The sequence below is a fragment of the Sinocyclocheilus anshuiensis genome, unplaced genomic scaffold, assembly GCF_001515605.1.
Source record: "Sinocyclocheilus anshuiensis isolate Anshui unplaced genomic scaffold, SAMN03320099.WGS_v1.1 scaffold419, whole genome shotgun sequence".
NCBI lineage: Eukaryota > Metazoa > Chordata > Actinopteri > Cypriniformes > Cyprinidae > Sinocyclocheilus > Sinocyclocheilus anshuiensis.
The window spans coordinates 1,927,458-1,953,456 of NW_015548228.1; the positions used below are offsets into that span (position 1 = coordinate 1,927,458).

The 25,999-nt window shown below is 37.2% G+C and overlaps 2 protein-coding genes and 1 pseudogene across 3 annotated transcripts in view; all 3 read right to left on the reverse strand.

The window, feature by feature from the left end:
• The window catches only part of LOC107654532 (supervillin-like), a 40,820-nt gene extending 32,165 nt beyond the window's left edge, over window positions 1–8,655 (reverse strand). For both annotated transcript variants that reach the window (XM_016441641.1, XM_016441639.1), the window contains exon 1: window positions 8,592–8,655. The gene's annotated coding sequence lies outside the window, so the exon portion shown is untranslated. The remainder of the gene's footprint in view (window positions 1–8,591) is intronic.
• A 1,625-nt stretch (window positions 8,656–10,280) lies between these two features.
• LOC107654471 (cyclin-dependent kinase 6-like) lies at window positions 10,281–12,903 on the reverse strand. The gene is made up of 7 exons (XM_016441540.1): window positions 12,655–12,903; window positions 12,435–12,567; window positions 11,451–11,618; window positions 11,254–11,363; window positions 10,631–10,681; window positions 10,396–10,524; window positions 10,281–10,290 (listed from the first exon to the last, which is right to left on the reverse strand). Exons 1-7 carry the CDS (start codon window positions 12,885–12,887, stop codon window positions 10,281–10,283), a joined length of 834 nt encoding a protein of 277 aa, XP_016297026.1. The 5' UTR covers window positions 12,888–12,903.
• A 1,222-nt stretch (window positions 12,904–14,125) lies between these two features.
• Window positions 14,126–19,229, reverse strand: LOC107654473 (putative all-trans-retinol 13,14-reductase; annotated as a pseudogene).
• Window positions 19,230–25,999: the final 6,770 nt, after the last annotated feature.

A 25,999-nucleotide genomic window follows, 5' to 3' on the forward strand; every position in this document is an offset into this window, starting at 1 on the left:
TCAGTAAGATTATTTTATCCTCACCAAAGTTGCATTAATTACAGTAAAGTACAGTAAATATCATCAGCAATATTATGTGATATTATTACAATTTTAAATTCCTGTTTTCTATTCCAATAGATTTTAACGTGATTTATTCCTGTGATGCAAAGCTCTATTTTCAGCATCATTACTCCAGTCTTCAGTGTCACGTGATCCTTCAGAAATCATTCTAATATGCTGCTTTGCTGCTCAAGAAACATTTAATATTATCATAAATGTTGAAAACAGTTGTGTTGCTTACTATTAATGTGGAAACTGTAAATTCATTTTTTTCAGGATACATTTATGAATAGAAAGCTCAAAAGAACAGCATTTATTTGAAGCAAATGAAATCTTTAGCAAAATTATAAATGTCTTTTCTGTCAGTTTTGATCAATTTAACACGTCCTTGCCGAACATTTTAATTTGTTTTTAAAAATAAATCCATTGCAAAAGTACACTGCTGCTAATTGTCTTTTTGGATTGGTTGGTTGGTTGGTTGGTTGATCAGGTCAAACTAACCCGAAAGAAACATTTACTATAATGCTGCAGTATCAAACAAATGCTGCTGGTCACAGGAACAGGTTTGAAGGAAAACTATAATTCAATTTAGAAATTACTATTGTTGCTAATTTTACACATCTTTGATCTCACAAATACACAAATAAAGGTTCTTCATTAGCATTGGTTCATGGAACCTTTCCGTTGTACAAAAGGTTCTTTATAGTGTAAAAAATATTATTTTATAGTTTTATAGTGGAAAAATTTTCTTCTTTTAAGAACTGTTCACTGAAAGGTTCTTTGGGGAACAAAAATGGTTCTTCTATGGCATAACTCCTTTTCAAACCACCATTTGGAACATTTAATTTTAAGAGTGAACCATAAGAACTCAAGAAACCAACACTCCTAAAAATAAAGGTTCTTTTTTTGGCATTGATGATTCCATGAAGAAATTTTAACACCCACGGAAACTTTACATTCCACAAAAGGTTCTTAATAGTGGAAAAAGTTTATCTAGATTTTTAAAATGTTCCTCACACTAAGAAAACATTTCACTAAAAGGTTCTTTGGGGAACTATAAATGGTTCTTCTATGGCATTGTGATAACAACCTTTTGGAAGCTTTATTTTTAAGAGTGTATTGTAAAGACAGTCATTTCTGAGCAATAACAGGAGGAACCTGAAGAACAAGTGGAGCTAATGCATCTGGTCTGAAAAGAGACTGTAAGCCATCATCGTGTTAGTCACACTCAGCTGTAATACATGAAATTACCCAAACAGCACCGTTCAGAACATACCTTCCTAAATTATCATTCATGAGTCAACCGATGTGGTTACCTAGTCACCGAACTGCCATAACAACACAAACACAGCTTTACTCATACATAAATAATGACATCATCACGTTATCACCCATATAACATAGACCTGGCATGTGGTGGATGGTCGACCCATGGGAGCCCTCCAGGAGGGCTGCTGTAGGAAATGTACCATTTTGTGTGTGTGTGTGTGGAAGGCCAGACTAAAGTTGGTGATGAGACTGAACTATAATTACCCATTACTCATGTTTTAAATAAGCCCTTTGAAAGTGTTAAGAATAGATTTGAAATGGGAATATCTAGTAATGACTGGTTTCAATCTTGAAGTTTAGTCAGCTATGAGTGTGTGTGTGTGTGTGTGTTTGTAGGGGCTCCTCTGCTCCTAAATAAGCAAACTGTAAGCATCAGCATTCTGCCAGATCCTCTCGCAAATGAAACACAATAGGCCCAGTAAAACAACAGCACAGAGATCCAGCAGTACTACAGCAGAGAATGAGGTACTTCACTCAGCGAACCCAGAGTTTGAGCTCTCAATTCTACTGAACTCATTACATGAAGAATCACAATTATTATGACCTTCCGATATAATAGTGCTCTTCCTCTGAGAACTGAACAAGGGACTGTTTACACGACACCATTTTCAACTAAAACTGGAAAACTTTGTATGCGTTTTGCCCATTTATCTACACAACAACAGTGTTTTGGGAGCCTAAAAGTGCAAACGGATTTCAAAGTGCAAGTTCTTGAAAACAATATCGTTATCATCTCCATGTAAACTATGAAAACGTGAATTTGTGAAAATGGTGATGTCTTAGGCATGCATGTTACATGTGCAGTCTATAGGAATGCGTATGTGCACAGGTGTGTATTGTTTCTTTACAAAGTGACATTGCTTTTTATGGTCTGGCATGCATAATACAGAAGTTTTTAGTTGCTTTTGTGGAACTGAACAAGGATCATTTTGACAATGTAGTTGTCTGTACATTAAACATTTCAAAAGCGCAAAGGAAAAACCTTCCCATTTTTAGTTGTTTATAGATGTTGTTTTATAAACGTAGCTTTCATCTGTTGATAGTGGAAATCACAGGTTGATGAATTTAAAAAGATAGTTCAGTCAAATATAAAAATTCTGTCATCATTTACTCACCCAAACCTGTATGAATCTCTTTCTTCTTGCAAATAAATACGATGGAAGTCAATGGCTACTAACAACTGTTTGGTTTCCAACATTCTTCAAAATATCTTCTTTTGCACTTAACAGAGGAAAGAAACTCATACAGGATTGGAATGACATGAGGGTGAGAAAATGATAACAGAATTTTCATTTTTGGGTGGACCATCACTTTAACTCAATGTCATCAAAGTTAAACAGTAGGAGTTTGTTATACGTACGGAGCCCCGCACATGACATGCAAGAAAAAAATTAATAAATTGTGCGCACGATTTACTAATTCGTTCTCTCGATTTATAAATCTTGTGCACGACTTAGCAAATCGAGGGAACAAATTAGTAAATCACAGCACAATTTATAAATTGAGGGAATGAAATAGTAAATCGTGTGCACGATTTAGCCTACTATTTTTTTCCTGCATGCCATGTGTGTATAGAGCTGTACAGGTATAAAGGTTTTAAACGTAAATATTTAAAACATATTGTTTCATTTACATACAGCTCATATCTGAAGAGCCTGTTCGATATTGCATTAAAATGTACAATTATGCATTTGGCAAACACTTTTATCCAAATCAACTTACATTGCATTCAAATTATACATTTACATTTTATCAGTTCTTGTTTTCCCTGGTAATAAAACCCACAAACCCATTGTGCCATACTCCACTGTTCAAGCTACAGGAAAGACTATTGATTGTTATTTAAGTTATAATAAATAAACACTCATAAATGCTGTTGTCCAATCTAAACTAATAATAGTTTAAACCTCTTAAGACTGTGCAGTACTGGACAGGATCTTCAGCAGCATTGCCATGTTCTTTCTATAGGAAGCATGAGAGTCATGTCTTCTTGTCTGAGAGTGACTTGCCTGAGAGGTTTAACAAGCTTAGCCATATTATGAGCCCTGATAAGAGTCTCAGATCAGGAGAGCAAAGAGTGTTTTAACCATCTATTTGCTATGTGCATTTAACTACATCTTACATCTAATTAACTTCTGACTTTGATATTGCTTAAAACATTTTACATTTTATTTATTTTTCCTTACTTTTATATTAGGTGAGCCTTTTAAAGACACGGTTTGTAAGTAATGATGTCCCTGCACAGCATCCAGCAGTGAGCAACCAAACAAAGCTGTTACGCTAGAGACAGAACCAAAGAGAGATAGAGCGAGTCACGTGAGAGGGAGTTTGAGGATACGGGTAGGAAAGGCACTGTAGTGGCTGGTTGACGTTTGGGATCAGTTAGACTCATCAGTCCTTAATCCAGTAACTCTATCTGGCATGGACATGTGCTGAGCACAGACATACGCAAACAAACACACACACATAGACAGCAGCGTTCACGATTCACCAGTCACGACTGAGGTATTCTCAGCACACGCTACTTATCTTGTTTAATAGCCGCTGGATTAACTGTACTACAGCTAGCTTATGGAAGGTGTGTTTTCTGAATTTCTGGCTGATTCACAACAATCCAGCTGCATTTAGATTGTTAAGTCTCATTATAATAATAAGAGTCCAAGGCTTGTGCCAGGAAAAACAAGTAATACAAGATGCATTTGAGATCATCAGACATCGATAAATTGCCAAAGGGCTTGTATTCAAACAGCAGGTGAGATTCAGTATGATACACATCTTAAGATCAGCTTTCAATTATTGTTTTATTTCTGCTTTTTGTCACAATACTAATGAACCAGGCTACAAAAATAAATATTTATGAATATCCATGATAATAATTTTTTTTTTTTTTTATCTCGAGATTCTCTCGGTTATCATCCAGGACTCAACCAGAGTCCTTTAATATTAATTAATATTATAATTAATTATTATTATTATTGTTGTTGTTAACAAAAATTGTTACAATATTGTTTAATAGCAATATTTACAAAAATAATTTGTTGCAATATGTTTTTAGCTGTTAAGCCTAAATTATTACATATTTATCTGATAATTAATGGCTGTTATGTTAGACAATTCACTGTATTAGAGTAATATCAGACAAGCAAGAGTGTGTTATGGCCACAAATTTAGGATCTGACATTGCAAATTCAAAAGATGTGTCCAAGCTTCTATTACTAGAACTAGTAATGACAGCTTTCACACAGAACACGCTGCTTTTCCATTTATGCAAGCATGTGCTGGCATTCTAAAAACGCAATGCTAAAAAGTTAAAAAAATAAAAAAGTTTAAAAGTTTAAAAGTTTAAAAAAACTTTTTAAAATCACATTTTTAGACTTGTTTTATTACATTAGTCTTTGTCTTGTGTTTCTAAACTGTGTTAATCTACAAGGCAAAACAGCAAACAGTAAACAGTTCAATACATTAGAAGTATTATTACTTAGCTTACATTTAAAACAAATAACTGCCAGTTTTATCTGTTCAATGCTTTTCCAACCAAAAAGGCCACAGCAGATCCGTTTCAAAATACGGTAGTGTATATTTTGCCTGAAGAAGAATAACAGCAAGAAAGCATACCAGCTGGTGAAAGACCTGACCAACACAAAGCAAGGGCGAACACTAACCATACAAGACAAGGACGGTAATTGTCTGACTGTAGAACAGGACATCCTAAAGAGGTGAACCGAGTACTGCTCAGAGCTGTATGGCTATGAAACCACAAGAGATCCAGAGGTACTGAATGTCCCCCCAGCAACCGAAAATGACAACTACCCCATCCTTCGCACAGAAGTGGAAGAAGCAATGGAGGAAGCAGTGGAAGTCGGCGGGAGTGGATAACATCCCTGCGGAGTGTGGAGCTCATGCAAGCAGGGGGAGATGCCATGATAAGTGCCCTACTGAATATCTGCAACAAGATCTGGCAGACAGGAGAATGGCCCAAACCATGGACCCAGTATCTCATCATCATCCTCCCTAAGAAAGGCAATCTACAACTTTGCCAGAATTATCATACCATCAACCTTATAAGCCACCCAAGCAAGGCCACGCTAAAAATCCTACTGAATCGGTTGAAGCCGCAAGCGGACAAGATCATCGCTGAAGAACAAGCGGGCTTCAGACAAGGGCGCAGTACAACAGAGCAGATCTTCAACCTTAGGATAATATGTGAGAGATACCTACAACATCAACAAAACCTTTACCACATTTTTGTGGACTTCAAAAAGGCGTTCGACAGAGTATGACATGCAGCACTATGGGCCACCATGAGGCAGTACAACATGATCAAAATGATAAAAAACCTCTATGATAAGGCCACCTGCGCGGTTTACTTCAACAGCAACATAGGGGACTGGTTCAGAACCACAGCTGGAGTAAGACAAGTCTGCTTGCTCTCCCCTACACTCTTCAACATCTTTTTAGAAAGAATCATGGCTGATGCATTGGAAGACCATGAGGGGACAGTCAGCATAGGAGGCAGGACAATCACGAACGTACTTTTTGCCGATGACATAGTTGGCCTGGCAGGGAAGGAAGAAGAGTTGGATAACTTGGTGGAACGCCTTTACAAGATCTCTACATCCTATGGTATGCAGATCAATGCGGAGAAGACTAAACTGATGACTAACAACAACATAACTGGCTTCACCGCTGACATCAGGATTGGCGGCGAGAAGCTAGACAGTGTAAACAGTGTAAACCACGGATGAAGGGTCCAAACCTGAGATACTCGCCAGGATCGCCCAGACCACAGCGGCGCTGACAAAATTAAAGACCATCTGGAGTGACAGGAACATAGCCCTCAGCTCAAAGATCAGACTGATGCGCTCCCTAGTCATGTCCATATTTTTATATGCCTGTGAGACTTGGACACTAACAGCAGAACTGGAAAGGAAAGTTCAGGTCATGGAGATGAGATGCTTCAGAAAACTCCTCGGCATCTCCTACAGAGATCACATCTCCAATGAAGAAGTACGTGACAGAATTCGGCAGACCATTGGGCCATATGATGATGACCTCCTGACAGTGGTGAAAAAATGGAAGCTGAGGTGGTACGGCCATTTAATAAGGTCATCAGGACTTGCGAAGACAGTCCTGCAGGGCACAGTGCCAGGAGGGAGGAAGAGAGGCAGGCAGAGAAAGAGATGGGACAACAACCTTCAGGAGTGGACAGGCCTGACGCTGGGCGAGACCTTGAGAAAAGCTGAGAAGAGGGAGGAATGGAAGGAGCTGGTTGCCAGAGCATCTGTGGCGCCTCAACGGTCAACCAGACGAAGGGACAGTGTGAGTGCGAGTATTTTTCCTAAATGATTTGGTGTTTTTGAACAAATCAGTTGAGTTAATGATTCAAAGACTCATTCAATCTGTTTCATTTGAACGCCACCTATAGTCACTTGTCGCCACCTTCTGGTGTATGTGCGCTTGAATAGATGAACAACAGTATGTGCATAATGACATATTGCAACGTAAACACAAGTAATGACACTTCCTGTCATTGCAAATCAAATGGCTTAAAAAAAACATAATAAAAGTTTTAGTTTTTTTTGAAATTCAAAAAACACTAGTAGTTTTGCAATACAGCAATACAATAAACGCAATACAGTTTGTACAGTATAAAAATCCTTATGTCTATGGTGTGTGTGTGCATATTTGTTAAATCAATCGTAATCAAATGGTTGAAGAATGCAAAATGAAAAAAAAAAAGAAATATTGGCACGACTATTTTAAAGACTCCGTTTGCAATAAGACATACTACTACAAGACACATCCTATTACATGTCATTCTGCCCTGTTACATCACAAGGATTCAGAGTAGAGCAAGCTCATGGACTTACAGCTACAACCATGATGGGATTCCAGCATTTCTAGCCCCCATCCTGAACTATGATCAGGTAATGCAATGTCACGGTCATATTTAACACCATCATGACAGACATAGTAATAGTCTTAAGACAAGTGGTAAACAATACAACACAAAGATGTTTATGATGCTAACCAGGAACAGAATGAACATAACAAATAAACAAATAGTGGCAATGGATGACAGAAATGACATAGCTTTTGACCTTGGTTATACTCACACAGCACACGGTCACACAAGCTAGACAAGTCATAACCCTCACACACACACACACACACACACACACACACACACACACACACACACACACACACACACACACACACACACACACACACACACACACTACAGACATGAAGACTGTCTGACTCATAACCTCATTGCAAGTCAGGAAGAAATTCAAATGTTCCCATTATGTTCATTATCCTTCACTAGTAATTGTCACCCACAACTTTAATAATAATAATAATACAAATATTAACCTGTAACAGTTTATTTGAAGCCTGTACATATAACACATTACAGAGGTATTCATAAGATTTTATAATACACATTATAATTCAATGCATTTATAAACATCTGCAGACAATATCTATTCTTGGTTTCACCTTGGGTATAATGATATAGACTAACAGCTGGATGCTGATTATATTCTATAATACTCTGTAAAGGTACAACAATTAATAATGAAGTATTAAAATGTACTGCACTATATCTGTAGTTCCATGTATTCAATCAAATATACAACTGATCAAGATGTATTATAAAGCATTGCGGCATTATGCATACAGAATGCATTTATATGCATTGTATATAAAACTTCAAGTATGTGTTACATTAATCACTTATTATAGCAGTCATCATACTGCATAATGCTCAGCATAGACAAAAGATTCTGCTAAATCAATAAATGCCTAAGTCATTTGCATTTGCGGTAGCGTACATTTATAGATAGAAACTTGATGAAGTGAGTTATTGAGTTTGAGGTGTACAGGTGCGTTTGCTGCGCTGAAAATAGGTACAAGTAAGCAGATATCTAGTGAGCAGGACAGTGAAGCAGATATATCACTCATTGTATACAGTAAAGATCCGCAACACAATAAAAGCTCATTGTTTGGTCTGCAAGCAAAATCCAGCGCGCGAGTTCATTACACGAGAAAGACACTACTGAACTGTTTAGCATGGACTGTCAAAGCAACTTTATGAAATGAACTCAAAAGCTGATCGTTTTGTCGTTAAGTTTCACAACGATAGAAAAGTCTGACTGTTCTTATTCTTAAAACTCGTGATAAATGTAACGGCAGAAATGAATGACTGTACTTACTCGGTGCGGGTGGATCAGCTGTGCGCTCGGATCAGCTCTGACAGCTTCACACACACCACCCCAATGGCCAATGAGAAAGTGTGAAAAGCCCTTTTAGGGTGTGTGTGTGTGTGTGTGTGAGAGAGAGAGAGAGAGAGAGAGAGCGAGAGACAGAGATAAAAATACCCCCTTGACTAGGGAAACATTCCATTCTAAGGGGCAACAGCTCAGTTTATTAAACAGCTACTTTTGGTCGCACTGATTTTTTATTTTTATTTTCCTGCTAATTAAAACGTTTTTCACATGAACATGAACAGCACAATGAGGAATTATATCATATAAAGCCATTGCGTTCTACATGGAGCGGGTCGCCCCCTCATGGTCACAATTATGTTGACATCACATGACGGAGTTTCTAATAAATAATAACGAAAAAAAAAAAAACTAAGTAGTTTGTTAGTAAACAAGCTAACAAAAATCCAGGCGACATGTCAGTAAATGCAAAACCACTGGTACTACTGGGATGAACGAGGGCCAGCTACACATCAACAAGTGGACTTTTAATTTTAAACTAAATGGAAAATTCAGTGAAAATAATGAATGAACTCGCTGACCCCTCTGCATTAGATTGCTTGGGAATGGCAGATGTCATTCCATGTGACTGAATCAATTTATGGCCATGTGCTATTGTATAAAAAATTCATATGCAATTATACTTTGGCATGACTGCCTCCCAGTGGCCAACTTCCATAACTGTGGTCAGCAAGACACTTTGTGGTCATGGCTCTTTACTAACAGCATTAAATTAATCAAACAGAAATTGTTATGCGGATCAAGAAGAAAGGTGGCAAACAATATTGAAATTGCCGTTTTATTACTGAAGTGTCAGTATAAAGAAAATGGTCAAATGTGCATTCGATTACAAATTCGATTTAATTGTATTCATTTGAAAGGGCATAATGTCATAACTACACTTAATCTCAGCCCATTTAATTACAAACAGGCACTGTTGGCTCTGGTTTGTGTCTACCGAAAATTCATCAGGAACAGAAAACATAAAAACTTCAAACAATTTGCTCAGAACTGAAAACACTGCATGCGATTAAAAATAAGCAAACACTTGCAATTGATGCCAAAACAAACACAAAACAAGGCACAAAAACATCACTATAAGTCAACTTTCAAAAACAACTCTAAGGTAGCACACTGAAACTAACTGGAAACATCAAACTTACCTGTTAGACAACCAATTGTGCTGCAACATACACAAAATGTCATTATTAGAGAGTTGTCACACGTGAAAAAGACAAATTCTCATTCCTCCTCACCACTGTAAACACATGAATAAGGTGATGGTATATTAAGGAGCAAGAGCTCCACAAACAGCTGGACTTTTTAAGGGCATTTGTTTCTTTTAAGCAGTACCTGTAAAATTGTACATTTCCACCAAAATACATTTTTGCACCTCATTTTAATTAGACAAAATCGTGATCTACAGGTTAAGGTGTTGCACTTTACTCCATTATAAAAAATTAAAAAAATCAATTTAACAGAATAATTCTCAGTGCACCCGTTTGGGTGGGAGGAGCCTGTCTAATCATCTGACTCCACCCTCTTCACTCATCTGTCATTCATCTTCACTGTTGCAGTCTGTCAGGGAAGGATGGGCCAAAGCTCTGCAGGCAGAGATACGATGAGCTGGACTGAAAGTCAAAAATTGCTGTGTGGAAAGGGACGTTTCAAACAAGAAAAGTTATTTATATGTGTATTTTGTGTACCAGTCACTAAAATCTCTCTCGTATAGAAATAAATACCACTTACAGACAGCAGGTCATTCTCCTCATGGGCGAGACTGGGCAGTAGTTGTTTTGTAGGCTTTTTCTCAGCCCATGTAGGGCTGTAGCAGACAGGGCTTTCTATGGGCCAGTCCTCCTCACCCGGCAATCCAATGACCCTGAGAGTGAGCGAACATGCAAGACCACAAATGACCACAAACAGGTGTAGTTGTTGGTTGCAATAACACTAACTGGGATTTGAAAATGCAAAGTATTTTGACTCACTCAAAGATCTTTTGCAGCTGCTGGATCTCTGTGAATCCACGAAACAAAGGCCTGAAGAAAAGGTGAGAGAGAAAGATAGGACATCTCAGAATTAGAAAAGTTGTTTGTAAGAAGTTGAAAAGAAGTCTCTTATGCTCAGCAAGGCCGCATTTATTTGATAAAAAAATACATTAAAAGCAGCAATGTTGTGAGATGTTATTGAAAAATATTTTCAAATACAATTATTCCTGTGATGGCAAAGCTGAATTTTCAGCAGCCATTAATCCAGTCTGTAGTGTCACATGATCCTTCAGAAATCATTCTAATATGCTGATTTGCATCTCAAGAAACATTTATTATTATTATTATTATAACTATCAATGTTGAAAACAGATGTGCTGCTTAATATTTTTGTGGAAACTTCATACATTTTTCAGGATTCTTCAAAGAATATAAGTTCAAACGAACAGCATTTATTTGAAATAGAAATATATTGTAACAGTATATAAATGTTATTACTGTCATTTCTTAAAAAAAAAAAAAATCTCACTTCTAAACCCAAACTTTGGAACAGTAGTGTATGTCAAGTTGTGACTTGATGTCCATTGTATAAAATGTCTCTCTGAGCTCTGTTTTGCTCTCACCTTAACAGAAAGAGCTCTGCAAAGATGCACCCAGCACTCCACATATCCACTGAAGACATGTAACTGGACTGCAGCAGGACCTCTGGAGCCCTGTACCACAGAGTCACAACCTACACAGATTCAAATACAAATACATCACATGCAGTAGCTCACTACCACCTCACATATTTCTGTGAACGTCAATCTGAGCTCCATACACATGGGGTGAGGGCGATATGGTATGTATATATCCTGGCTAAACCGAAGTCTGCAATCTTAACCTCCCCTCGACTGCTCACGAGCACATTGTCTGGCTTCAGGTCCCGATGAATGACGGTGTTAGTGTGGAGGAAGTCAAGTCCGCTGAGCAGCTGACGCATCACATCCTATATAAAGAGAAAGGAAAAAACACATGAATCTATGCTCTAGTCTTTAATTTATTCCATACAGTGTGACAATATGCTTCTTCATTGGGGCATGTTGTCACTAAAGGTGTATGTATTCATTCTGTATCTTCTTTAATGGGCTATCATGGTGGCAGTGTACAATGCCTTTTTTGTAGCAAAGACTTTCAGATATGTGACCCTGGACCACAAAACCATTAAACAAAAATCACCATTACCATTAAGGTTACATTTTTTGAAATTGTGATTTATGCATCATCTGAAAGCTGAATAAATTGATCATCAATTAATTGCTTTCCGTTGATGTATGGTTTGTTAGGATAGGACAATATTTGGCTGAGATACAACTATTTGAAAATCTGGAATCTGAGGGTGCAAAAAAAAAAAAAATAATAATAATAATAATAATTTGAGAAAATGGCCTTTAAAGTTGTCCAAATGAAGTTCTTAGCAATGCATATTGCTAATCAAAAATTATGTTTTGATATATTGACGGTAGGAAATTTATAAAATATCTTCATGGAACATGATCTTTACTTAATGTCCTAATGATTTTTGGCATAAAAGAAAAATTGACGATTTTGACCCCATACAATGTATTTTTGGCTATTGCTACAAATATCCCCCAGCGACTTAAGACTGGTTTTGTGGTGCAGGGTCACATATGTCTATGCAGAAATTGATTTTCAAAATGAAACCCTTACTATAGTAAAATTGTGAAAATAGCCCAGGTTTTCCCTATTACTATTTTATATGAAAGATTAAGTCACTGCAAAATGAGAGGAGCAAAGTTAAAACCTTGATTTTGTCTCTGGCCAGGCCTTTTTCTGATACTTTGCTGAGAAATGTGGTCAGATCCTGATCGATATACTCAAACACCAGCGTCAGGTCAAACTTCTGGTTTTGCCATCCAGCTGATACATTCAGCAACCTAAAGCGAAATGTCATAATACTCAAACTGAAAATTCATTATGCTTTTCAAAACGTATGTGGCATTTTTGACCGTTTCCATACTCACTTGACTATGTTGGGGTGGTTGAAGTGCTCTATTTTTCGCAGAAGAGCCACTTCTCGTATCGCGAACTGAGGGATGCCAGACTCCGGCTCCTCGGGGATGTTGAGTCTCTTCACCGCTACGAAGCGCTGCTGCCCGCGCCTCTCTCTGGCTTTGTACACTTTCCCGTAGGCGCCCTGGCCGATTTCTGCCAAGATTTCATAATCTGAGCTCCCCCAACAACAGCTGTCATCCATGTTTAGATCAGATCAGTCTGTCAGAGCGTGTTACTGCAAGAGACGAAAGTCACTGGGTGCTGAATAAAAAGATTAAGAAAATCGGACAAAGCTTTTTAAAACGCTTTCAACTCTACATTGGACTGTATTACTTAAAATAACTGTTAAATAAAAATAAATGAATGAATAAACAATTACATAAATGTAACAAATATTTATGAATGTTGATTTTTCGACGTACGTACATCCCGTCGACATACGATTTGTTCGTAAACTTAAAAAAAAAAAAAAAAAAAAAAATTTGAAAAGGGTTTTGTGTGTGTATATATATATATATATATATATATATACACAAACAAAGAAAAACAAGTAGAATAGAAAGCTAGAGTTTTTTTTTTTTTTTTAAACTTAAAAAAAAAAAAAAAAAAAAAAAAGTTTGCACATGGTTTTACTGAGATTAAAATTCGTTTGAACATTAAAATTAATCTGATTTGGAACCTGTAATATTTGACTTTTCCATTTAGCTTCAAGAGACCCAACTTCAGAAGCCATCACCGATGACACGAGATTTATCCAAAACACAAAGATATACATCTCGCATTAAAATGGTGTTTATTGACAATTTATCTTAATACCGCGGTAAGCGTGCACGTTGTGACACTTGTTCATATGGCTACGCTCTTTCGAAAATATAAAACTATAATTAAGTAAATTAACTTACCTTTTCTCTCAGTGTCATCCAAAACCTTGAGCAAGAAAATGATTGCCAACTAATTTGGATCAATGAGACGGATCAATAAGCGTTGTTTGCCATAATTTTAATAAAACCTCACAACATGCAGGGGTGTGAGATTTGCATCTGCAAAACCAACCAATGAGCAGCCCAGGATTGTTTTCTGGATATCCCCCATCTCATGTGAGGTCAACTATTCAAGAAAACGTACTCCCAGGTGAAACGATTTTGTACATCTATGCACTGTGAATGTCAGCAAAAATAAATCATATACTGTATCAAATAAAAAAAATAAAAAATAAAAAAATAAAAAACTGTACCATGCAATGACCTTAGACATTTTAAAAATGCAAAATATGTAATATTTAACAATTTTGTTTAGGCCTGTTAAAGTATAATTAATTTTTTTCAGCAGGGTAGATAAGAAAAGAGACATTAAATATAGTATCTGCCATTTTGAGACTTGACTTTCAGCCACACTGCCCCCTTGATTTTAAACCTGATACATACCACACAGTGATTTGTTGTTGAAATGAACATTTATTCAGTATGCACAAGCATCCATTGTATATTAATAAGTACATTTATAGGCATATTTATACCAGTCTGAAATATGACTGCAACTTAAAAATGCAGAAAAACACACGGATAACTGTGCAGATGACATCATCAAAGAGCGTCTCAAATATATAATTTGAGAAAGATGCATGTAAACCCTGTATACAGACCTACAGGCCTATATCCACAGTAATTAAGCAATTCTAAGTGCAACTAAGATTTCAGTTAATAGTTACAAAACCCCCAAAATACACAGTGCCAAGCATGTCTTCTGCTTTTTACACAATAAACCTTTCAAAAAGAAGGTTAATGGGAAAACTCTGCATTTTTTTTTACAGCTTACAATAAAACCATTTAAATTAAATCAACTGAATTGGATTCATTTCCCTATTAAGTGCATTAAAAACTAGATTTGAATTACTGTATAGTTGAGTTTTAAACCAGTAAGGCACTTGGTAAACACTTTACCAATAAATGAGTTTTAAAACGATTAGGTACAAATACAGTGGCGCATTATTGTTAGGCAGTGCAGTGGTTATTAATCACACATATCCTACATTTGTTCTTCTCCAGAGCCATATCTGATATCTCTGGGAATGATTATGAACATTATGTGTTACTGATACTTATTCTTTCTTCTTCTTGTTGCCATTCTTGACTCTCTTGGCGAGACCAATGGCATCCAGGTGAAGGTTACGGTTCAGGATGACAGAACCACATGTCAGCGCTCCTGTCAGCGCTCCAGCAAAGCCACAAAACATTACATCCTGACCTGTAAGCAAAGTCCAGATTTGAAAGAGAATTGTGATAAAACCATAGCACTTTACACATTCTTCATTCTAGACATCAGGTACTATCAGCTAAAACAAATACAAAAATGTAAGGCATGGAATGTACCTCGAAATCTACTTTTGGATGGCATACATATGAATTTGCATAAGACAAACTCACCAGTGAGGAAGAGGTTTTTAATGGGCGTCTGAGGTCTGATGGTGGCGTTTAGTTCAACATTGAAGCGAGCAATATCATGATCAATGCCATAGATCTCTCCTTCAGGAGCGGCAATGTAATGCTGATTGGTGATTGGGGTGCCTGCATCCACATATTCAAGCTACAGACAGAGAGAGACAAAGAAAAAGGAAAAATAAAAAAATAAACACAAAAAGGGTGTGCATTACTTGATGAAAGCAGGACCCTGTTTAGAGAGTTCATACCCTGTCCTTGATCTTAGGATAGGTCTCAGTCACTGCCTCTAAGATGCTGTTGATGAACGCCTCCTTCAGCTCCTTATAATCTATGCTTCTATTATTTACTTTGTCATCTTTCCACTCTTCAAACCATGCATAGTTAGCAAAGCTAACAACAGACACGGTGGATTTACCTGTAGGTGAAGCATATTTGGATTTGAATTTAATAAGTTATTTTAGTGGAGAACCTTTAATAACGGATTCAACCACACTGCATTCCTGTTGTCAAATGCGGACAAGCTCAAAACACTCTGGACTATAATTACAGGTTTGTCCACTTGTGATGAGATAAAACAAATCTTAACTCCAGATTTGAACAAGACATCGTTTTATCTTCTCCTTTTCTCTCTACCTGGACTTCTTTCTGGCCAGGTTGAGTCTTTGGCAGAAGGTGAGGCCACAAAAATAATAGGGACCTTTTTACAAGATTCTTCCCTGTTCCCCTTCATATAACCATCTATCCTGTAAGAACAGCAGACATGAACACAAATGAGAGCAGTGCTGATGTTACAGTGGACAGAGGTTTAGAAATTAACAAGCACTTGCATAATATTTAGTAAAGGTAGGTTCACACTCACAGTTCATCCAAATTGTTCTCCGGGAAGATAAAATAATTGTCTGCTTTTAGGCCCAACTCCTCTTTTGTCCCATCCACACCAATGAAAATACTGAGACCACCATCTTCATGCTGCACCATACTCAACTGTTTCTGGATCGCTGCACAGTATCATCACAAAAAAAAAAAACATTTTCAACTATAATTATAAGTAGTACATCAAGTAGCTCTTTGAGAATCTTCTTCCTAAAAAGCAGAATAAACGTAGGCTCTCTCTCACCAGACATAGTCTGCACATCTTTGGGCAGGAGACGTTCGTAGGTATTGAAGATTCCAGCATCTGAAATCACGAGGGGAGCGTGAACATGCACCTCCTCCTGCCCCTTCAGAACACTCACACCTGCATCAGTGCCAACAAAACAGCCCAGTCATCAAATCCTGGCTTTAAATTTGATCATTTCTAAAACATAGTGTGTGAAGTGTGAAGATGCCTTAAATGTTACCAATAGCCTCTTTCACGTCATTGAGGAGTATGCGGTTGACAGGTGCTCTGACAAGCACTGCACCCCGCCTTCTCAATGATGGGGATCATGTGGTAGGCGATCTCACTAGCACCACCTTTTGGGTACCAGGCACCATTCAAATAGTGCAACAAAAGCAAACTGTGCAAGGAAAAGCTTGCATCTTTGGGCATTTTACCTGTTTAAACACAAACACAAAAAAATTAAGAAGGTCAGTAGCTGCTAGAAATAGAGAGGAAACACATGAAACCACAAAATTTCAGTCAAGTCAGAGAACTGGATCATCTCACCGTAGGTCCCAAAGATGTAGGACATCACAGCTCTCAGATCCTTATTCTGTGTGAGCTCACTCACCACATCCGTCAGGCTGCGGGACGCATAGCAGAAGAATGAAGAAAGGCGACTGGCCAGGCCTGTGCGCACCAGGAACTTTGCGAGAGGAGTCGGGAGGAGCTTCAGCAGGACCATGAACCATATGCCATATGCAACTTTCTGACAAGAGCATTAAAGATCAGCGTTAAGTTTTGTTTTACTCCATGTCTCCTGGAAGCTCTTTAATGCGTGTTCTTCAAAAGTGGATTTCAGGTCTAACCAGTTTCTAAGTCTAGTCTTTGTAACTAATGAAATGGTTAATAGTTAATGAAGAAATGGTTAATGAAAGTGATGTAAGCTCATGTGCAAGCATGCAGTGCCCTCATTCCCCCTTTAGAGAGAAGTCGCAAGCCCTTGAATGAGTGCCTGTCTGTGGATATGATTGTAGGGGAAAGGTCATGCAAACAGCTACATACAGTTATAAAAACATTTCAACTTTTAACACCGAAGCACATTCAAATCCTCTAGATTTTCAGAGTACTGAATGACTAAATCTACACTACCGTTCAAAAGTTTGGGGTCAGTAAGATTTTTTAAGAAATTAATACTTTTAACCGTAAACACCTATAATACTACAAATCACTGCTTTTCCTGTAAGAGACACTGAAAACGTTAAAAGTCTTCCAGACACCAAACTTCTGAATGTTAGTGTATATTCTAATATAATATGCGGTACTTATGAACAGCATGTGCAGTGACACCTGACATACAACTCCTAAACTTACTAAACACTATCCTTGTTTCTCACCTTAGAAAGCCTCACATATTCGTCAATGGCCTTTTCCTCCCCTGGGAAGCACTTCTTCAGTTCATCAATGTAGCGTTTCTTTCCACTGTAGATGGGGTATATGCGCCAATTTTCTGGTGGACCCAGGACCACTTTGTCAAAGGGGTTTTCCAGCGGGTCCCACTGCAACTGCCCATTGGTCAACTGGTCAACCACACAACGAAATGGCTTATGATCCAGTAGTTCCCCAATATAGTGGATACCTGAGTTAGGGGGAAAACATTCAGGTCACCAAAAACCGACCTATACCTGTGATATAGCACATTAATTGTTTTAATAAGACTCAATAAATGTGCTTATCTTTGCCAAAGCAAGACATGATAGGGTTTTAGGCAGATTAATACTGTTTTATCAGGTTGATCCATTGTGAAGTACAGAGGTCTTTCTCACCAACATCAAACTCAAAGCCTCGCTCTGTGAAGGTGTGACAGCATCCTCCAGCCCGGTCATGTTGCTCCAGAACCAGAACCTTTTTACCCACTTTAGCCAACAGGACAGCAATTGCCAGTCCACCAATCCCACTGCCAACCACTACTGCATCCAAGTCCTGAGGGACCTTACTGGCCAGAAAGCCTGGATGTGGAGTTAGACTATTAGGTGTTTCATAAAAACAGATGCATATGGTCAGTAAAAGGTAGTTTACTGTACAGAGTTAAGATTTTAACTTACAATTATGTTAAACATAAATACGTCGTCAGTATCAACAGTAATGCACAGGGTCATATTTTTAACTGACCTATTTCAAGTTTGATCTTTACATCCTTTAATAACCTTATTGATATCACAGAAGAAATGGTCCTGTTTTTGTTGTGTAACACTGGATCTGCTCTTTTAAATAATGCTATTAAAGTCCTGTGCTTGCTTGGAAAAGGTCATATTCATAAGTGTAAAGTTACAGCTTCTAAACCAACTTTTATTGCATTTTGCTCTGAATTAAAAAGTTTTGCTGAATCCCTCTGTAAATTAAAAAGAAACAAAAAAAGCAGTTAAAACATACCAGATTTTAAATAAGGTTTTGAATCATCTGTGAATTTAGCTTTCCTACCCCCTGCTTGAGCAAAAAAAAAAAAGTACAAATATTTTTGTACATTTATTTTCTTTATATTATTATTTATATATATTTATTATTATTTAGTTTTTGATATAATTGTTAATTTATTTTATTTTTATTTATGTCGTTTTATCTTGATACTTGCTTTTTTTATCTTGTTATTCTAAATCCCTCGTAACAGGTTGTTTGTTCTTGTTCTTGATCATTGCTAAAGGCTCATTTTCATTGGAATATAACAATATGTTTTCAAATGTCAAATGTTACTGGCAAAATGTTAATAAAAAAAATAAAAAAATAAAAATAAAAAAAATATTTTTTAACTGACCTTGTTTCAGGACTTTGTTCTTCAGCTTTCTATCAAACACCATGGTCTTCAGCGGCTCGCGCGTGTCGATTGCAAAAGGATTCGGAGTTCCCAACACATATTTAAAGAGAATGGCTACTAAAGCCAACGAAATTACGACGACAGCGATCCACATGTTGTGAGGCGCAAAGTGTTGTCATGTGCTGACAAAAAACACTTCCTGACACCACTGCCAACTTTAAAAGGTGTTTAGTGTTGACTCCTCCTCCGAAGACGATGCGGACCAATCACAAGGCTTGTTTTTAAATGACGTTTTGTTTGCGGAGAGAAGGGCAGTTTTAACCAATAAAATGTAGACTATATAAATGTACGTTTAATATTATTAGAGATTTCGAATAATAAAATTGAACTACTTCATCGTTCCGTGTAAAAAAACGTCTAAACGGAATGTGCTTTCGTCTTAAGTACACTTCAATAAACCAAATAAATGCAGCAACAATGAAAGGTGCTCCATCAGTTTGCTGATCATTTGTACACAAATGTATGAGCAATGTTTAAATCATTTATTTTAGCACCAAATTTCATTTTTAAGAAACAAGTATGTTAAGTAAATTAAGTAGGCTAGTAAAACATACACAGCCTTGTTTTATACAGTAGACAATGTGTATATTTATAGCTTCATTTACAATGCAGTATGGCATTATATATGACCACTAAAGATAGCCTATTACAACTCATGATTCATTCACAGGAAATGACCACAGGTTTAAAGTTTGAAGCAGGTTTTAGCATTTTTTTGAAATAGAAATCTTTTGTTGGCTAACATTAAAATGTCTTCACTGTTACTTTTGATCAATTTAATACATCCTTGCTGAATAAAAATATAATTGATTAAAAAAAATAAAATAAAAGCGCCATGTATTAATACCATGCAGAGTTGTTCAAATTAACATTTATTTCGATTATACAAGCATATACAGACCGAGAGACAAAGGAAAAACACAAAAAGGGTGAATAATACAAGATGAGAGCAGGAAATAAATGTGATTTAGAGACAAAGACCCTGTTTGGAGAAGAATGAAGAAAGGCGACTGGCCAGGCCTGTGCGCACCAGGATCTTTGCGAGAGGAGTCGGGAGGAGCTCCAGCAGGACCATGAACCATACGCCATTTGCAACTTTCTGACAAGAGCATTAAAGATCAGCGTTAAGTTTTGTGTTTTACTCTGTGTCTCCATGAAGCTCTTTAATGCGTGTTCTTCAAAAGTGGATTTCGGGAGGAGCTTCAGCAGGAACATGAACCATATTCCCAACTTTCTGACAGGAGCATAACAGTCAAGGTTATACATTTTGTGTTTTTCATGTCTCCATGAAGTTCTTTAAAGGGGTCATATGATGCGATTTCAAGTTGTCCTTTCTCTTTGGAGTGTTACAAGCTGATTGTGCATAGATAAGATCCCTGAAGTTGCAAAGACTAAAGTCTCAAAACCAAAGAGATATTCTTTATCAAAGTTAAGACTCTGCCACGCCCCCCTAAAACAGCTCGTTCTAACACGCCCCCACATATCTACCTCACTATGTGGAAATATTAGCATAATGCCGCCCAAATGTTCACGCAAAGAAAGAAGGCGTGGTTTCAGTAACCGCAGTTAGTGTTGAAGCAGCCATGTCAGGGAGACGCTGTGTGTTTCTAGGCGAAAGCAAAAGCACTTTATTTGGCCTTCCGAAAGTAGATGCATTTAGGAATCTTTAAGATTACTTACAACAGAACAGCAATGCATTTTATGGACGACCGTTTCGTGAACCTAGGAGAGGAGGTAATTCTGACTTTGCTATGACAATCTGGCGCTTCTGAATCAGCTACTGTAAGTATGTTTTGTTACTAGTTTAAGTATTTGCTATTGACTGTTCAAATGCGGAGTTTTTGAGCATCCTGTGTGTGTGTGTGCGTGCGTGCGTGCGTGTGAGAGAGAGAGAGAGAGTGAGAGAGACCAGCTTCATCACTGTCTGTCACGCGACTCTGTTCCCCTTTCTGGTTCTGTCTTTACATTTATTTTGAAAGCTGAAGCTCGCGATTATGGTAAGGGGCGTTACATTTCCGACGAGTGCTTGCGGTGTTCGGCCAATCACAATGCACTGGGTCAGCTGGCCAATCAGAGCAGACTGCGCGCGTCGGAAGGAGGGACTTTGTAGAAAACGAAGCGTTTGAGAGAGGCGGGGCATAGAGGACCTACAATAATGTACAGTATTTGAAAAATAATGTGTTTTTTGAACATTAAAGCATGTCAACATATTCTGTTACACCAAATACACCAAATAATGATCTTTAAAAAAGCATCATATGACCCCTGTGGTTTTGCTCTGCAAAAGTGGATTTCATTTCTAACCAGTTTCTAAGTCTAGCCTTTCTAACTAGTAAAATGCAATCATAAAAGCATCAAACAACAGAACTGAAGGTGACATACATAAAATAATGTATAATAATGTAAAATAATATATACATAAAAACTGATTTTCCAAAATAAATCTTGTGGTCAGATCCTGATCAATATACTCAAACACCAACATCAGGTTACACTTCTGTTTCTGCCATCCAGCTGATATATTCAGCTAAATATCATACCTGTAAGGGTGGTTTAACTACAGTGATTCAGACTGTAGGACTGCTGGATGACGAAAGAACTCACCACTACTTAAACCAATGATGGAAATAAGCCGTTACAAAAGCAAAATTTATGGGAGAGCATTGCTTTTGATTGATTATATTGTATAGGTAGCACATCAATGTTAATGTTGAATCAAGACTAGTTAGCACATCATTTATTATTGGTTATAAATGGTTTAATAATAGTATTTCATTATGGCTACACTTGAATTGGATACAAAATAGATCAAGGATGATAAAACTTATACGGTTAATTGTACCCAGCATGTAAAATGTTGAGAGAGAGAGAGAGAGAGAGAGAGAGAGAGAGAGAGAGAGAGAGAGAGAGAGAGAGAGAGAGAGAGAGAGAGAGAGAGAGAGAGAGAGAGAGAGACAGAGAGACAGACAGACAGAGAGAGAGAGAGAGAGAGAGACAGAGAGAGACAGAGAGAGACAGACAGAGACAGACAGAGACAGAGAGAGACCTAAGAAGAGAGCCCCAGTGAAGAAGAGAGATTGCCATTTTTTATCCCTTCCTTGACCAAATGTGAGACATATAAACTGACCAATCAGCAATCAACCGCTCTCCACACCGTGCTAAATTTGTGACAATTAGCAGACCCCCAAAGTATGTACATCTTGGCCTACAGACCTTGATGACTATCAGCATTTCTGTCTTCAGAAATTCCAAATGGCCCTTTTGTTACTCAAGATAGGTTTGGGACACGAAAACAAATTATTTTTGATAATTTTCAACCTTATATACTCAAACTGAAAATTCTCTCCAAAAATGCTCTAAAAATGTAAACTTTGACCTTTTAAATACTCACTTGACTATGTTCAGTGACTGAAATGCTCTATATTTCTATTATTCAATAAATAAATCATATTTATGTATGCTGAGAATTCTAACCTAACATAAGTATATAAACCATAAATGTGACCCTGGACCACAAAACCAGTCATAAGGGTCAATTTCTCGAAATTGAGATTTATACATCATCTGAAAGCTTAATAAATAAGCTTTCCATTGATGTATGGTTTGTGGGACAATATTTGGCCGAGATACATCTATTTGAAAATGTGGAATCTGACAAGGTACAAAAAAATCTAAATACTGAGGAAAAATCGCCTTTAAAGTTGTCCAAATGAAGTTCTTAGCCATGCATATTACTAATCAAAAATTAAGTTTTGATATTTTCACGGTAGGGAATTTACACAATATCTTCATGGAACATGAGCTTTACTTAAAGGGGTCATATGATGCTGCTAAAAAGAACATTATTTTGTGTATTTGGTGTAATGAAATGTGTTTATGCGGTTTAAGGTTAAAAAAACACATTATTTTCCACATACTGTACATTATTGTTTCTCCTCTATGCCCCGCTTTTCTGAAACGCATCGATTTTTACAAAGCTCATCGGTCTGAAAAAGCGAGGTGTGCTGTGATTGGCCAGCTATCCAGTGCGTTGTGATTGGCCGAATACCTCAAGCGTGAGACGGAAATGTTACGCCCCTTGCCATATTGTGATGATGCCCTGTCAGGCCAGAGCGATGATTCAAAAACATGAAAACCCATTATAAACGAGGCATTCGTTGGATCCAGTGGGGACATAATTATGGTTTATAATGACTTATACTGTCTTTTTACACGGAGCATCCGGAAGGACATGTGACGACTCCGGGCTGGACTCCGCTTTGCTGAAAATATACCCAAGCGACTTAAGACTGCATGGTTTTGTGCTCCAAGGTCACAAATGTTTAAGAATCACTTCTGGGCGATTCATGATAAGGTAGATCTTGAACCGCACGCTCATGCCAGAAAACTAATTGGCCCAAATGCATCGTTTGACTTTTCGGGGATCATCTACTCTTCCTCTTTCTATGGCTCTGCCTCTGACCTACTTTCTCTACAATCTGAATTTCTGCGTATTGAATTTTAGAATATTGAATTTGATCTTCCGAATTTCCTCTTCATCTTGAAAACTGTATTGTATTTTTAAAAACTGGATATTTGCCGTCTAAGATTTTAGAACAAAAAAAATTGCTGTTTGAAAATACATGTCTTTAAAACTCTGCCATAAAAATATTCAGTTGTGTTAAATTTCAAATGTTTAATATTCAAGTTAAAAAAAATCTAATTCAGAACCATGTTAAATGCCACATAATATTCAGTTTTGTTAAATGACACTTGTCAATAATTCAAATTTACACAATACAAATTCAATTAGTTTTGTCATATTATAAGCTCCATACAAAACAAGCTAAATAAGGTCTCAAATCTCTGGACTATTGATGAGGTAACCTGAGGTAATTTTTAAACGAAGTCCAAAATATTTTAATTCAACCACCTAGTTAGATTATATTTGATGGGAAAAAATTAAGACGTGATGCTCAGAACATGGTTATAGTGGGAAGCAAGTGGCTAGGGGGAGTTTTACCCCACAGACTAGGTTTGAATTAAAAAAAAACAACAACTTCATTATGAAAATATAATTAAATTTTTCTTTAAAAACACATATTACCTATCTACATGCCTTACTATTCTCATACCATATATAACTGTGATGTTCTGTAAAACAACAAGCTTTAATACACTTATTTTCTTACTGCTGAAAATTAGATCATTTACCGGAGAAATCCATTTTCTCTCAGGTATGTTGCCAGTGCAAGCTTCACAGTGAGTACTTCTACATTACTCTTGTCAGCATAGTATAACAACAACAAAAACGTACCTTATGTTTTCCCCCACTCTACCCTATGTTTGAGGTTACCATTGTGCTGAAGAGTAGAACCTGACAAAGGTATATTAAGACTATCTGTATGCTTCTTTGTTTAAAAGTAGTAATATACTTGCTGATGAAATCCCGAGAGCTTTCTGACCCTCCATAGACAGCAAGGGAACTACCACGGTCAAGGCACAGAAACGTAGCAGGGACATCGTGGTAGTTCCTTTGATGTCTATGGAGCAAGATTCATCAAAAATATCATAATTTGTGACAACCGTCTTACGGGTTTGGAACGACGTGAGGGTGACAGAATGAGGCAGACAGAAACTATCGCTTTAAGAATAATGTGAATTCTTCACTCCAGTGATTCTGTTGAAAAATGTATAAATCTAATATGTTTGGCTAACCTTAGACAATTGCAAATAGCAGATAATATTAGTATAATTTTCATATTGGTATGATCAGTCCTCTGCTTCAGATTAATTTACTAATTCACTGCAGAGGATCCATTGATGAGCAAGTAATGTAAGGCTACATCTTGTAAATCTGTTCTGAAGAAACAAACATCTACTTGGATGACTTGAAGGTACATTCTCAGAAGATTTTCATTTTTGGTTTCATTTTTCCTTTCAAATATAAGATGACAGAAGCTTAAAAATAACAATACCCTGAACAAAACTGTACAAAAGAGTAAGCGTTTAATCATAGAGCCTATTTATTATACACACAACATAACAGAGTGAAATTTCAGTCAGATAAGAACAAATCAAGAATCACTTACATCCATGTGTAGCCTCCAGCCTCTCTGTGGACAGTGGAGCAGTATTACTGTAAATGATCAGTCATTTTAAGTTTGGCCATGATTGTCAGACAGAAGAGAGGAATTAAAGCAAAGATGGCAGGTGTAGAAGTGCTTTGATTTCAGACGCTGCACTGTCAAAACACTAACACACACACAAACTGTGTGTTAATATATATCACTTCCTGTTAGAAGCCAGTGAGCAGATGACAGTGGGACCGTTTACAGCTTTTGTCGGTGGTTAGATGTAAATCGGTCAGGAAATTAACAATAGTTTAACATCAGCTATAAACATTTATGCACATTTAATTTCTTCTCTAAATGTGTCAATGTGATTCAGCGGAGACCTCGCTAAGCTTTCAAGTATCAGCATTTCCTGCTCCAAGTCTGAATCTGTAGGACAGAGTGCAAAACTCTTTAACAGTTACATACACAAGCTTCACCTGCAGAGAGAAAGAGAGAGAGAGACTTTTTTCAATACATTAGAAGCAATTACACACTCTAAACTTTTAGTGTATGTTGCAGAATTTGAAATAAATCAGGCAGTTTCTACTAGTCTGATTCAAGGGTCTATAATAAACAGATCTACAAGACAAATGTTTCACGTTGCTGTACTCATGGGCATTAAAAGAACAAAACATGTTGTTGAACTTATTGAGGTTTGACTGGTCTTGGTGGTGGCTAAACTTAAAATTTCCTACACCAAGAACGAAAAACACATGTGCAGAGGGAATAGCAGCATTAAAGAAAAAGATTTGCATTTACGTGTGAAACAATGCGAGACCAAACTAAGAAATGACAAACCAAAACCCAACCATTCACAGCAGCTGCTAC